The sequence below is a fragment of the Melozone crissalis genome, unplaced genomic scaffold (assembly GCF_028551555.1).
Source record: "Melozone crissalis strain CALT ecotype California unplaced genomic scaffold, PUWL_Pcris_2 ptg000006l_1, whole genome shotgun sequence".
In the NCBI taxonomy this organism is placed as follows: Eukaryota; Metazoa; Chordata; class Aves; order Passeriformes; family Passerellidae; genus Melozone; species Melozone crissalis.
Window position 1 is genome coordinate 33,908,959 of NW_026535784.1, and position 16,430 is coordinate 33,925,388.

The following is a 16,430-nucleotide window of genomic DNA, read 5'->3' on the forward strand; positions in this document are numbered from 1 at the left end:
GTCTTGCAGATAGAGGGATGTGTGAAAGCAGATGCCCTCTTTGGAACAGAAATTCTAAAAGGTTCTCTGAGTACTGCCTACCTTTAGACATAAATGCCGCAAAATCCAGTAACAAAGAAAATGCAGGTTTTGTGCTTCACCTTTCCTATAGGCTAAATTTCCATTTAACTCCCTCTAGACAGTCAAAAGCTGCTGATCTCATGGCTCTGCGCCTTTTGTATAAAACCTGGCACATCCTTTCTTTCAATTACCTGTATTTTTTTAAGAAACATGAAACATTTTTATTAAGAAAGTGGTAGTGACTGGAAAGATGCATCCTTGAAGAGACTCATGAATGAAAAATACTGTGTGGCTATGATACAAAGACTTTGCATATTATAATCCATCTGATAATTCAAAGCTTAGCTAGCAGTGCTTCTATGCCTATAGAAAAAGTGGGATTTTTAGGCAAACCTGTACCTTGAAACTAAAGATTAACATAGATTAGTAAGGCAGGAGAAAACAACTTAAACAAGCTGATTGAATTTACAAGTTAAAGCTGTAATTACTCATTTTCTTCATTTTTTAAATGATAGTATGGATTTGCCATTTGCAATTTTGATTTTACATTTCAAACCACTTTATAACATAATCATACTGACTTTTAAAGGTGCTGACTGATGTTGTTTGGCAGAATCTGAAGGATTTTTCTGCTCCTTCCTTCTGTGTTACTTTTCCCTTAATTCCTTCTCTTCAGAGGCAGGTGAAAGGAGGGGAAGGAGGAAAGGAGAGAAAGAAAAGGTTTAGGGAAGAATTGTGCAAGGAATAAGTCACTGAAAAAGAAAATCTGTGAAAGATTATTTAACAGTAATCCAGTTACCAATTAATGTAACAATTGCTGTAAAGCCATCAATCAGATTAAAAACAACTTTGAAATCTGAGCACAAAGCAAGAACTCTATCATGAAGAAACAAATAAAGAAAAGAAAAACATAACAGGCAAACAAGCCAAAACGCAGAAATCCCCTCTTCCAAACCCCTGCACCCAAATTTCAGTTGCCATCAAGACCGAGCTTGTAAAATAACACCCACCTTAGGTCACCTTCATCATGTTTTGGAACTTTTTAGACCTGAGGAGATGTCCACATAAAAGTTCATAAAGGTGGATGTTTTCTGCAGAATGTTACGTTGTTTACAAAGCAGAAATTTTCAGATTAAAATGCACAGACTGGGTCTCCTGCTGAACTTAAAGCCAGACAAACTGCTCTGATCTTCTAAGGGATCCATTCCTTTGTGTGCTGTTTTTCAAATAGGATAGAGTTTCAGCTTTTAAACTATAATGGCTGGTGGGATCTGGAGCACTCTGTGATGCATCACTTCTACTAGAGCAAACTCAGCAGGGGAATAAAAGCATGAGACATGTTCCCTGTCTGCCCTATCACCCATCAGTTGCCTGCAGCTTTCTTCTTCAGCAGTGTTCTAGGTTGACCAGCTTTTGGAAATGCTTCTGTTCAGAAGAGAGACACAACAGGATTCATTGCCCTTTCTGGTGATAGCTGTGAGGCCATTTTATATAAGCTGTCCATTACATCATCTACTTTTTCAATTTAAAGTTTCACTCCCTTACTATGTGATTCTTTGCACTTCTGGAATCTGCTTTTACTCAGCTTTTCTGTTAAGCTGAAGCAGGTCCCTTCTGTGCTCTTAGGAAGAACACAACTTGATTCATGTTCTTGCACTAGTTTCAACATGCAGTTTAAGCAGTAGATGGCCTCTAAGGACCTTTTCCCCCCCCATTTTATTTTATTTCATTTCAACCTTAATTTTAGTTTTAATTTAATTTAAATTTTATTTTAATTTATTTTCTGGAAACTTCTACCAGATCCTGAACACTTAAGTAAAGGTAGCCTTGATTTGAAATTCTTACTGTTTTCACCAGTTGTACTTATTTCTGTACCCAGTTTCTGTCTTTGCTGGTTTTCTAACACAGACACATGTGTGTGACACTGAAGTCCCTTTTTGTTGGGTAAGTGATTATCATCTCACTTATCCTGAAAACTCGTATTTACCAGTATTCTGCTTGAAAAGCACACTGCCAACATACCAAAAATAATTATGGATGAGTGCCCTGTCATGTCTGTTAATTGAATTGCAAATCCTTGACAAGAGAGTTCATCTAAACTGGCCGAGGCAGCAGAAGGTGGTGACTGGGGAATCTCTCTCTCCTAACAATCTTTTTGAAATGCCAGACCTGATCAGCTGGAGTTGGCATTTTCCTTTAGACCTCTTCCTTGTGCTGATGGCATAGAGAAATGAGCTGCCTTGCTTATAAATTAATTGAGAGACAGCTTTATTTTGAATTACCGCATTTAATTCTGCTACTGATGTAATTTGTTATGATAAAATTAGTACAGTGCTTGTTTAGTTTTCCCATTCCAGTGAACTGTACAATATACCTGTCTGAAGAAGACATTCATTCAAGGAATACTATTAAAAAATAATTGTTATTCAGCCTCCCAGGTGGAATTGGACTCCTCAGCATCACTCTGATCCCTCTATTGACTAAATACAGTATCTCAAAATATTCAGTGTGCTGTATAGTAAAATAGCAATGGGATGGTAATTACAGCAATAAGATCTGTCTGCTTGAGACTTTCCAACATCTGCTGCATATGCATTCCCAAAAGAGCTGGACTGATAGGACGTGAGCAGAATATATTCAAATTATCATGTTCTGGTTTGTCAGATATGCCTTGAAAATACACAATTTCCTCTGTAAACACACTACCCTTTATGCCCCTCTAGATATCTTTGCTCTCAGACTGACTTTAAGAGATATTATTATTTAAATTTTTAAAATTAGTTTGGGATGTAAGGTTTGTAAAAGAAATGGCAAAGAGGGAGTATTGCCAAAAGAATTGGGGTAAACTTAGAGGCAGTGCTGGTAGCAGAAAGCAAATACAGTTACTGCTGTCAGAACAGGGTAGGATGAAAAAGTAAAGGGACTAGGCGTCCAACTGAGCTGAAATTTACAGGTTCTTAAAAACAGCTCATCGAGATGTGAATTATTGAATTCATTTGACATGTGGTAGCAAGGAGAGACCTGACATTAGCAGGTCCTTCCACTTGTATTTCATTTACAAAGACACTATTTACAAAATAAGGGCCTCCATTTCCTGTGAGGGACACAAATCAACATCAGAAAATTAATATCAGAAGCATTAACCTTTTTGGTTTTAGAATTCGCTCCATCAGTTAATTTTTTTTTTCCATGAAAACACTTTCAAGATTCAGCTGGATGGCATGATGGGACATGTTGTCCACACTGTGCTTTTGCCAAGAAAGGTTAGAATGGGTGGTCTTTGAGGTTCCATCCAACCTGGAATTCTATGAATCTATGATTTTACCATGAAAAACTAATTTAATGTAGATAAATGCATATAAATTTAGATAATGTAGATTAAAAATTGTGTTACAAAGTTGTAGAAATTGAATTAATTATATTTGATCACAGGTAAGAATCTGAATTATCTTGTATATAACTTGTCATGCTTTGTTTTTGAAGACTTAAATGGTGCATTGGCTTTTTGCCTGCCAGTTGTCATGTTTGCTCCAATAGGGCTTAGATAAATAAGCAAAAAGCATTCATTTTGTAAAAGATATTTATGTAAATTGGTTTTGAAGGAAATAAACTTTCCTATGAGTTATGTACAACTAAACATAGCATCATGCCTGCACAGGGGAACTAGAAAGTAAATTTGACTGAGCAGGACTGAAACAGTCCAGACCTCTTGACAGTTGAAAGTGAAATGTAAGATTTAAGTAGTCAAGCTGATAATGTAATTTTTATTTTAAAATAATTAGATTTCTGCTGGTCTGCAGTTCCAAATCGTAAGTGTAAAAAACTTTTCAAGGAGCTTGTTTGGTTTTTGGCTTTATTTCAGCTCTCTTAAGAACTGTCTAGCTGGCTTCCTGCTTTAATAGCTGCTGAAAGTTTCTTGAACTTGTGCAGACCTACTGTATGGCTGCTGGGCCAGCTTAGCCAGTCTCCCTATCCCTTCAAAGGGTATTGCTTGTGGCAAGGTGATGTAAAAATTCCCTTTACTGTGTGGAGTTGACCTGACCACCATTTAAGACCAGGCCAAACCCCTGTAGTACAGAGATCCCAAAGAAGCAATGGTAACAGTCCTGGAGCTGTGAGGGGAAAAAAAAATGAGCACATCATGAGGCATGAATCCAGGATTCCTCACTCAGCTCTAGGGCTGGGTTTCTTCACCAGTCTTTCCACTGGGGCTTAGTCTGGAGGGATGTTTCTTCATGCAGTAGCAGCACGTAACCCAATAGCATTAATTATTGGTGCTGATGTCTGCATCTTTCCTCATTAAGTAGCTTAAGACATGCCTAATTACCCGATGCTAATCTCAGAGGCTGAGATGGAAGGAGATTATATACCCAACCATGCATCTAACATATGTTTCCAATATGTATGTAAGAAACACTCCTACTCTGTCCCCATGCTTATAATTGAAATACTGCTTTTGTAGAAGAGGAGATATGGAATACAATTTCTCTCACAGATACTTGTCGTTTTCTTCCAGCATGACACTGCATGTATACACACTAATGTTCCTCCTTTGATGGTGAATCCAGACATGGCAAAAACCTACAACACAAGGATTGTGTCAATTTACCAATTTAATTGCTCATTTTGGCTTAGTTGTTGTATATCTGATTTTCATTCATGGAACCAGAAGTAAAGAATTAGTAATATTGTTGGTGGTTTTGGTGTACTTTTGCGATATTAATCAACAGGTAAAAATGGTTACTTGAATTCCAGGAGCTAGAAGATTGTTTTCATGCAAAAGCACTATTCTTAAGTCTCAGCTGGTACCCATAAAAGCAAAAATCCACCTAGGGGTGACTGATGTTTCCAAAACATGTATGCATTAAATAGAATGGATATTGACAACCTCGGCTAAAAGTGAAGTGTTGGCAGGTACTTGCTGTTTATAATTATTTTGCTTGTACTACTAATTTTCCAACACCTTTTTAACGCCACAAAAATGTCTGTGGAAGTTGAACTAGAAATAATTTCAATTATATCTGACTGAATTTGGTTTGCTAGTACAAAAGATTTGGATAACAGGCTTTACATCTTTGTTTGATTTTTGCTTTGTACTCTTTCTTAATAGTTATCCTTCCCTTGCATCTGGTGCTCGATCTTGTGGAATTGTGAGGCATGTAGTATTTTGTCTGCATTTGGAAGTGGTGATCACAATGGGCTGGATGGGGTTGCATAGTAAAAGCCAATAGCCCTGATCAGCTGCAGGAAGGTCACAGCCTTAGTGATTTGTATTGAACCCACTTCCCACAATACTGTGTCTTGTGAGGGATCCTGAAGAATCATAATGCCTTGGATTTACATTTGGATTCCATACAATTCTGCTGTCAGTTGATAGCAAGGCAGATTGAAATGGTTTGCTGCTAACACCATCAAAATATGTTTTCAGTGAAAGTATTGGGTAACTGAATCTCCAATTTGTAGCAACAACCTTATGAGCAAAATGTCACATACTAAACATTTTTATATCTCTTCTGCTGTTTGAGAATGTGATCAGCTCTGTAGAGATGCAGCCTGCACTTTGAATTTTTCTGGCTCATCTCAGCTTAACATTTTCAGCTTTTCTAGAAGATCTGATTGCCTTGAAAACCTTTTAAAACACACTCTATTCTTCCTGCTGTTTCATCAGTCCACTCAACCTAAGTTAGCTTTGGGTTCTTCATCACTAAATGTATCACAGATGCACTTCACGTGATTTGGAAAGGCATCATCATGGTTGGTTGACTGCACAAAAGAAAATCAGACGTTTCCCCTTCAGACATTTACAGTAGAGCCAAATGAAAATTCAAATGCTGAAAGCTGCTTCCTCAAACAGTGACAAAAAGTAGTCATGAGCGAATAAGAGCTCAAACACTTCAGTCGTACTTAGTTCCACAAATTGGTTTCACTTTTGTTCAAGCTTCCTGTATTTTGCCAGCTTCTATGTGTTCAACAGCACGCTATGAACAGCAGAAACAGTTGTTTTAATTTTGTGATCATGTGGCAAAGCAGTAAAATATCTGCAATGTATTTCATGGACAAAGATTCCAAACTGTCTAACTTATTTCAACAGGCAAGCAGTCCTACAACAGGAACAGCTCCCAGGAGTCAGTCTCGGTTATCTGTCTGCCCCTCCACTCAGGACATTTGTAGGTATGTGCTGAGAAAAATATACTCTCGTCTGGCTGATACTTGTTAGTTGCTTTTATTAAATATTATGTAGCTATGTAGCTCTTTCTTCTGCTTAACTTTATTCATAATTGACATAGACTTTAGTTTTCTTTTGATCTCTCTTTGTTTTGGTTTTGTTTTTGTGTTTTAGTCTCATGGTTTTGTATTAAAATTCATGTTCTCATTCTCATTCTTTTTTTTTGTCTGTGTGATTTCTCTTTCCACCCACCCTTCCCATTTCCATCCCTTTCCTTTGCTTACTGCTTTGTCTAGATCTACTACCTTGCATGATTTGTCAGAAGATGAGCTTGAGCATGCAACCCCTGTCATGGTGCTGGCCCCTTCTAATAGGGAGCTGGGTGGTAAGAAACTCATAAAACGAAGGTTTAGGCGGAAAAAAGAGACTGGAGACAATGGTGAGCATACAGAAAAGCAAGGAAAGGGAAGAAACTGTAAATTGCATCCTGAGCCTCCGAGATCCAGCTGGAACGCATCTGATTCATCATCATCTTCAGATGAGAGTCAGTGGGCTCAGGCTAGGAGGAGAGCAAGAGAAAAGGCCAGGATGGCCAGGAGAGGGAGAAGAAATAATAGATCATGCAGTAACCAGGATGGATCCTCAAACAGTAATGCTGTTGAACTTGTCACCTTGGGGACAATGGGAAAAGAGAAACAAGAGGTGTCTGACCCTGAGAATCCTACTTTAAATCACCGCCGAAGGATTTCAAGGCTTAAGGAATCACAGTCTTCAGCATCATCTCAGGAAGCAAGGATTTCCTCAAGAAAATGTGGGAAAAGCAAAGGGAAAAGCTCCCACAGAGACCGGCAGCCTGCGCCTTTCCTTAGGCACACCAAGGACTCCTTTGCAGAGGCAGGCTCTGGCAGTGATGCTCTGGCTGCCCCAGATCATGGAGTACCTGCTGGGGCAGGGCCCACGGTGCCTCATGCTGCTCAGAAACCTCCAGTGTTGTATGATGACTGGTCTGATGATTTAGAAGTATGCAGGTTAGTCCCTAATAAGAAGGATTTAACATTCTTAGGAGGAGTTTCTCCCTGCCACGGTCTGAGTGCCTTTCCCTTGACTGCTTTCTGTCACTATTTCTCAGTAATAAACTAGGCTGGGCAGGCCACAGGAAATAGCAAAGAACCTATGCTACAGAGAAGTTAGCATATCTCAATGTGAAGAGATACTTCCCTTATTTAAAAAGAATAATCTTAAAAAGGAATCAAATGTTTGTCTTTTCTCCATGAAGAAGGACCCACTCTGTCCTCTGGCAGAGTATTGGGTTTTTTTTAAATCTCCAGCCAGAGGCAGAGAATGGAGCAGGATGCCAGATAGCTCAATACAATGGGATATGGAGCTTTTCCTCCTTAAGTGATCATTTGAAATCCAGCTTTGGTCCCCCTATGTAATCTTTCAATGACTAATATGAAATTAATTTATGGTCTTAGAGTTGCCATTATCTCCGGAAGCCAGTGGATGGTGCCTGGAGAGCATTGTCTCTAGTGGGGCATAATTTGTCTGTGATTTTGCACTGCCAAACACCTCCACACTGTGAATGTGTATGGGCTGTTAGTTCAGTCACCCCTCTCAAGGACTGGAATGGTACAAAGGGTGATTGGGCAGAATAAGCAGTAAAATAAGTTTTGGGAAAGAAAAAGCCAACACCAAGAGTTCTCTTTAGTTCAGAATTGCAGGCCTCTGACAATCTGATGCCCTGGTGTGAAGCATGCAACCAGAAGGTGAGCATTTTACCCTGGAAATGAGATGAAGCTCACCTCTTCTGGGCTAACATCCAAATTTGGAGTACACAGCTGGGAACACTTGAGTTACTTACTTCAGTGGTAAATAAAAATGCACCATCCCGTAAGTCTAACAGAACTGAAACAAGTATTTCCTTTTTTCTCCCTCACCAAGCTTGTGAGCCAGCATTGGCTCTCATCTACAAAGTGACAATCTGGCTTAGTTTCTTCATAGTTTCTTAGTTTCTTCATAACCCAAAACTTCTCACTTTTCTTTGCTGGGAAGAATTTGTGTGGAAATGTAAACAGAGGATGAGGAAGTTCATGATGCCACATCATGCAGTCTCACAGTATGCTTTAACTTAGTGAAATACTGCAAAGATCTTATTTCTGAAAAGAGAAAAGGTAATATGCAGGTATTTTGTGGGGTTTTTTGCAGCAGAAGACATAAGCCATTACTAACACAGCTAGGGCTATGCACTCCTTTTTATACTTACCAAGCACAGCCACACTTTTCCACTGTTTGTCCATTGTCTGTCTTAATAATTTAAAGTTCTTCAAAGTCCAGCTGTGTTTGTGCATGAGTTTATGTATTTGGACCAGGCTTGGGTTCTCTCTGCCTTATGGAAATGCAAAGAAACAGCAACAGTGGTAAACCATGTTATTGAAATTTATTTACAGGGTATGATGCAGAAATGCACACAGGTAATTATAACAGCTTCAGCGTTGTTTTCTATTTCTGAACTACCCAGATTGAAGATCCAGTGTGGTACACGCAGTACATACATAACAGGTCATTTGGTAATTGTTAAGAGTATGAGCTACCCAAAATCTGAGAAAAATCTGCTTCAGCATGGGTCTTCATAATGGACTTCATTATACTGTAGTAAAAATTACACAAATAAATAAATAAATGAAGGTGTGTGTGAGTATATAGATATACACACACATACTATATAGATATGTGTGTGTGTATATCTCTATATATGAATATGTATATACATATACACGTTCTGTAAATGCATTACGTAGATTAGTCTTAGCCATTCCCCAAGTCACCAAACTTAGAATTTGCTTTCAGGTGAAAAGTGAATCCCAGTCTTTTATTTGTCTTCTCAAATCACTGAATTTTACTATAATTTTTCAGGCACTTTTTGCAAGACTTGGAGCTTGGTTCAAGGATGGACATTTTGGATGTGCATGCAGACTTTTCAGCCAGGCTCTTATTTAGTTGAGGAAAGTTGAAAAATTTTGATAGGTTGTGCCCTTAGGCTCAGTATCAGTGAAGATGTTCTTTGAACAACCAGCATTAAACTTAATATGATTGATGATGGGACCTGTTCTGCAAAATTTCTCAAGCCAGTCAGAAACACATTTTTCTGTGTCAGGGATAATACCATTTTTTTGTTGTTGTCATTATCAGATGTATCATAATGACTGTAATATATCTAGGAAAAACATAGCAAAATCAAAAGCCTGTTAATTTTTTATAGCTGATAAGTTGTCTTACTTAATCAGTTTGTAGACAGCTGAAGAAAAAGGAAGACATGTTTTTACCACCAATTGAGAACACACTGCAGTTTCTATTTCTTGGGACATGTCCATGCACTTCATTGATTTGTGATCTGTGGTATGTTTTCTTTTTAAAATTCACAGCCTCCAATCTGAAACAAAACCTGAATAAGTAATTATCTGTCAATGTAGATGTGCACATACACTCCCCATTTTTCTGCATGAGGCATAGAAAAAAGAGGGTGGTTTTGTTTATGCTAAGACTAGGTTAGCATAGTCACTGGTTGTGATGTGGAATTTTTTTTTCCTGGGGGGTTTCTTCAAGCTTTTCATCCTAGCTATTGATATCTTTTAGTTGATATGACAGCACTGGCTGAGAGGACTGGCCCTCACCTAAATAATGTTGTGTGGAAATAGCAAAGGAGCAGGGATCATAAACTTCTCTTGGCAACAGTTATTGTGTCTTTCAGTGTCTGGGTAGGCAACTTTTTTCCTTCATTGCCTCATGGATTGCTGACAATTTCTTCACTCTGCATTTATCAGCATGAGCTGGAATGTGACAGCGCATACTCAATTCCAATATAAGCACATTTTAGTCAGATAAAGTACAGTACCATTGTGCAATATGTTCTTCAGCTAGTCTAAGGGGAAACTCTTGGTCACTTCGGGGAATTATTTGCCCTTCTAGTGTCACTGATTCTTTCCAAACTGCTGAAAAAATGTCATGGCATCAATCCTGACCTTTACAGTCTCTTCCCTGGACAACTACTTTCTCCTGAAGTCCATTAGGAGCCAAGATTTCTTCTTCTGAGATACCGCATAAGTTCTGGCTGTGCTGAGTTGTTTTGGCATCTAACTTAATTTTTTCTTTTTTTAAAGATTCACAGGTTAGGCTTTCTAAATCATAGAGTTAGACTCCTTTTCCTAAGTTGCTTTGTGCCTGAGATTTTCTTCATATATACCTTATCCAGGAATTTGCCATGGCTTGAGGCACAGCCTCAGAAACAGCTTTCTTTGCTCTGTGTGTGGATAATCTCCCCAAAGGGAACAGCTGTGTATTGGATATGACAAAGTGAATGGATTGTGAGAAGTTGGTCCCATGGATTTTCACATGGAAATCACTAAGAAAAGAAAATTGAGTAGTTGATATTACCACTAGTGGATCATAAGTGCTTTGTGTATTGATTCTGAATATATCTTGTGGTATTTTTATTATTGATGATCTAGTTGGAAGATATTTTCTGTTTAACTAGTTAGGGTTTGGTGTACAATCTTTTTGTACTGCTGATTCAGTCATTTCAGCAAAAACACATGCACTTAAATAAAGTGGAGTTTCTCACTTTGAAAAAAAGACGCTTACTGGAAGTCAAATTTTGATTTTGTTGAATGAACTCTGAATGACTTTCTGCAGTCAGGTATAATGGCAGGCTCTCATTTGAGGAGTAGGGCACAACAGTAAGGAAGGGGAGAAGTAAAGAAGATTACGAGGTTGACTCATGAGATCTGCAGAGTATATTTCAAGCATAATTTTTAAAAAACAATTTTCAAAATCTGGTGTGTTAACTAAAAGGCCATTAAAAACGTAGGAAAATACTAATATGGGCATTTTTCTGTGTTAGCACAATTATAGATGGGAAGAAATATATACTGCACCTGACAAGAGGCAATATGATTATGTAGTTTTCTCTTGTGAAATCAAGTGTTTCAGCAGGGTTTTTCTTTTCTTAATATTATTTAGTAGGACATGCAAGAAAATGTGGTTTTTATTAAATTACTTACATTCTGAAATATTCAGGTAGAAGAGTGCTCATGAGATGAGAAGACAGAAAGGTGGTTGGTAGGAAATAAGTCCTTGAACAAGAAAAAACAGAAAGTTGAAGATAGATATATGGGTTCAAATTCTACCGCTGAATTTTAACACTCATTCTAAATACTTATGCTGAAACCTTGATGTTGGATCCAGTTAAGAAACTGTAATGCAGAACATGTGGACTTGAAGTACCATCAGAGCCTTCTAAAATCACCATAAAATGGAAGGTGCTCTACTTCCAGACTGTGGTGGTTGACTGGAGAGTTTTTAACCTGCTTCTCCCTGGATGTTAGTGTGTACATTGTGATCTCAGCATGTTAGGAGCTGAGTCTCTGAATCTTGTCCTGCATGTAGATTCCTCACCCCTTTCTCAAAAAAAAACCAAAAAAACCAAACCTGTGACTGCTGCTTACTTTTCTGTTCAGAGTTTTATTTTTTGCAAAGTGACTTTTTGATAGGGATCTCCTGCTTTTTGAGCAATCTCCTCCTCTGCTTGATGGTCTGGTGGTTCATCAGTCTTTGGAGCAATATGAAATTCTGGTTAATTCTATTATCTGCCTGATGGTTCAAATCCCCATCTGTCACCTCTTCAGCCATCTGGTTCTGCAGTCTCTTTTGGAAGCTCTCCGTGCTTCACAAGGATGCAAGGAGAGCCAAAGTAAGGCAAGTATGTCTTTGTTGTGATTAGGCTCACTTGTCTGGGGGAGAACCGAGTCCTTCTTTCTGCTTGTTTCTTTCAGAACTTATTATTATTTTTAATGGAAATAAGTGAAATGGCACAGCCTCCTGTTAGAAAGGTACCCTTGGTTTTAAAGGTCCCATTATTAAATACTTAAAACTTGCATATTTTGTGTATGGAGTTCAGTTCCTTAAAGCTTTGATTTTCACCAGGTAGGTGGGAGGAAATCTACATCCTGTTTTGAAATGCAGTCCCTAGTTCTTTGAACTTGTTCAGTGCAGTAAATATTGTCAGACATGTATCTTGCACTAACCATGCATCTGAAGCAGCAATTACTTGTAACTTTAGATATCCTATTTATCACCTATAAAGCAAGATTAATCGAAAGACAAGAAATGTCGACAAAATAAAATATTTATGTGCTTTCGCTAATGTTGTTTGCTCTTGGGGCTCTTACAAATTCTCATCACTTTTGCAGAAATGAAGAGAAAGCTTTATGAGCTAGGCCCTTATGAAAGTCCACTGGTGTGGTGCAACATTTTAAAAATGGTTTTTCCTCTAGTCAGGTAAAGACAGCTGACTGTATAGCATAATGGAAGGGCAGGAGTGACAGGGAAGAGATACAAATGGATTACATTTGATGTGGAGAATTAATGTGCCTCATTCGCACCATGTTTAAATGGAGAGGAAGACCAATTTGTCATTTAGATTACTTTGTGATTTAAAAGTGGAAAGAATGGAAATGAGATTTAAAAAAAGAAAAGCCTGTAAAATGAAAGTAAGAGAAACATGGCACTCTATAGCCTATTGCAAGGTGAATATATTCCATGAATTTAACCTTTTTTTTCCCAAGTGATGAACCACGCATAAGCAGAGTTCCATATTTTTGTGGATTCTTTTTATGAATGACAATTACTTGCTGTGAGTTCTTCATAAAGCTGTTTTATTTTAGATTCTAACTATCTAAAAGTACTGTAAGGAATTTATAAATTGACAAAAGAGAAAATGACCTTTTTTGGACAGAATAGTTTTCCTAAGAAAAAAATCGAACAGTAGCGACAGCAATTTTGTGCATCCTTTTGCAATTCTGGGAGATTGGATCCTTTTGGTCCAATTAAGATAACCTAGGAGCTCATGGCATTTCATGCTGGCAGCTAATAATCCCCACAGCCAAAAATCAAATCCAGGGATTCACTTGCTCCAACATTTTTCAGCTCTGCTGTTTTTTCCTGACTAAGCTCCCTTTAGCAACAGTGAGATACAGTGATGAGATGTAGCCATCAAACAGAGTAAAAATTTTTCTTTGCCCATTGAGTTCATATGTGCTTTCCAGTGAAGAGCAAGATTTTCAATAGTATCTCACCAAAAAAAAATATTTCTGGAATAGGTATTATCTTTCTTGAGCATATTTATATGGAGAAAATATTTATCTCTTTTATTAAGGAAATCTGTTAAATGTTCCAAAGCATTTCTTTTGTACTGGTGTTCTTCCATCTTCAAGAAAATGACAGTGTGGTTATTAGGCACCTGTGTTAATTTAGTTCAGTTTGCTTATAAATTGCATCACAGTTGGTGTAAACATGCCACAGTCACAAGGCTGTAGCTCCTCCTAATTTGGTGAGTGAGGGGGCCTCCATTAGTTCAGATAAGGAGCCTGCTTTTGAGGCACATCTGATCAACCTTACTTTTGCCATGGCTTAGACCACACTGAGAACTTGTCTCAGAGTGTATTCCTGGTCTAGTCTAAAATCAGTTTTAAATCAAAGAAACACCACCAGAATGGGTCTGGTGTAGATACCCCAGGTTTCAGTACTAGCTGACTTTTTTCAAGATTTGTTACAATTTGACTGTAATGCTTGTTAGCATGGACACAGCTGTACAGTTCCCAGAAAATTATGGAACAATACAGGTTTTACATAATTACATAATTTATAGCCCTTAAACATTATTGCACATCATTATCAGTATGCCCATGCCCCCATATGCATTTCTATTTTTTAAAGTCTCAGAGGCATTCCTCTACATTTTTCATTTGTTAATGAGGGTAAAATTTGACCTTGTGTATTTTCAAGGAAGTCTACAAAAGCTTCTGTACTAAACCTTTGCTCTATGTGTAATGGCCAAAAAAACCTCAACAGTTTTACCAGGTACTGAGATAGGGAGGGCAATTGCAAATGTGGGATCCACAGAGAGTTCTGGTGAAGCAGAATTACTGCAAACCTTTCCCTCCAGCACTGCTCCTGGTGACAAGGTGCTCAATGTGGCTTGCAGCAGAAGCAGGGACCTGCTGGATGATTCTTATTCTTCATCCCTTTCCCTTGGCAGTAGTCATCCATGGGAATCAGCTGGGTAGATGCTGTCCCAGAGGAGCACTTACTGGCAGGGTAGGAGTGGAGCACTAAATCCCATGGGACTCCTGCAGAATAAGTGTGTTTTCCACTTCACTACAGAGGCACGGGGATCAGCCTATTTGCTTAATTTCCAAAGACTCAGGTGGATTACTGGATGACAGGTTAGGGAAACTGCTGGGTTTCCAGTGAGGATGGAGATTAGCAGCTATTCTCTTTAATGAGAGCAAAACTGTTAACTGCACATGAAGAAAAAGCTACAAATCTGTTGGAATCTGCCTGTATCTCCTGCCATAAGCAGCTTAGATGCTAACCATCTAGATTGCAATTTCAATTGCTGTAATTTTGCCAGAATAAATAACTGTTGGGAAAACCTGAAAGCTTTCCAAGTGATTTCCTTGTTCCATACTGATTTTTGGCCCTTTAAACTGAGATTATGTTTGTCTGTAGGGAAAATGGAAATGTTTGTCTATATGGAAGACAACAAGTCTTAATTTGATGACAAATGATGGTCAGGCATCCAAGATAACTCTATCTGATTTTCTGAAAATCAGCCAAAATCCAATGATCTTAGGAATGCCTGCAAGTTGTAGACTGGTTTCATACTTACCTTTCTGCATTTTATCTTTTGCAAGGAACAGGACCATGGGAAATATGGGAAAGCAATTAATAGTCATGGAATTTAAGACAGTATGACAACACTATATTCTGAAGATGCCTCACTTCTGAGTGCTTTCTTTAGCTGCATCTCATCATTTTGATTTGATAAGAAATTACTTTTGTTTATATATGTATGTAGTGGCAATATGTTTTGTAAGGAACATAGAAGAGCTCTGCAGTAGTTTTTATATGAATTATGAAAAATCTTTCACAAATGCTGATATTTTCAGTTTTAACATTAGTGGGGTTTTTTTCCCTGAAAAATATTTTTCTTAATTTGTTGCATAATATATGTGAACCTGCTGTTTAAGAACATCCTTCAAAGATTTTTTTTGCTTTTTGTTTTTCATCTCATGTATGCACAGTGTTAGCATTAATTTCTGTGTTTGGTACATCTGTTTGCTGAAGGTTATAGAAACAATTTTGTGCTAGAAAAATATATGCTGGATAATTAAAGTAATGACATATAAACCAAAAACTTATGCATAAGGATTACAGCACTGTCAGAGTATTGTTTCATAAGGATTCACAGTGAGTTTTGTTGAAAGAAATATAGATATTCTGTGATCTCAGTGTGTAGAGATATGTTTGTAGGTGCATACAAATACACACACAAAATTTTGCGTATCACAATCAGAAGATCATGTGATGGCTTATAAATCTCTGGTATACACATGATTCATAGAGCAAAAGCTCCTTTGGAGTCTTGTGCTCATTTTTTCCCTGGAACAGAAAGGTCCTGTTCATAGACAGGAATGCTTGAAGCACTAAGCTGTCAGAAAAAAAAATAGTCAAGGGTATTTCTCTATAATAAAGGCGGTTTATCTACTAAAGGACTAAAAATTTGAGAAAAGTTGAGTATGTAAATTCTGTAGGTGTGTCTGAGCAGCTAAAACTGAAGCTAATAACAATGATCAGTGCTGTGCTACAAAATGTAAATAAATCAGTATAGATTTAGCAAATTATATATATTTATCTTTATCATAGAGAGTGGTTTTGGTTTTTTTCCACTCAGTTAATTTGTAAAGTATGTGAACAAATTTTATTCTCAGAACAAGTTCAGTGAGCTAAATAATCAATTTAATGCATGAATGTTTCAAACAGTTGTGATCATTGACAACAGGAAACTAGAATGAAAGTTCTCCACCTCCAGCTTGGTTCAGACATGGTTCAGGTATGTCTGTGCTTTATATCCCTACCTCCATTCCGTTTGCACAACAAACTTCTCAAAACCATCATTAACAATTTGCTTTCTCTGATTTGTGATAATTATGATGTACATTATAGATGAACTCATCAAAGAGCAAAGACACACAAAATTGTGGTTTAATTCTAATGGCTGAGGAAGACAGAGCAAGTTGCCTGCTCCAAGTCTTTAAAAGATGTTTCAGCATTTAGCCAACACTCTGTTACCACAGGTGTTGGGCAT

General features: G+C 37.7%; 1 protein-coding gene across 2 annotated transcripts in view; it reads left to right on the forward strand.

Moving 5' to 3' along the window:
- MARCHF1 (membrane associated ring-CH-type finger 1) overlaps positions 1-16,430 on the forward strand; it is a 224,797-nt gene that overhangs the window by 186,714 nt on the left and 21,653 nt on the right. Inside the window, exons 4-5 of one of the 2 annotated variants that reach the window (XM_054295489.1) lie at positions 6,152-6,231; positions 6,523-7,254. In XM_054295489.1, coding sequence (XP_054151464.1) covers positions 6,152-6,231; positions 6,523-7,254 — 812 coding nt within the window. The remainder of the gene's footprint in view (positions 1-6,151; positions 6,232-6,522; positions 7,255-16,430) is intronic. The other variant, XM_054295491.1, reaches the window with a different exon arrangement.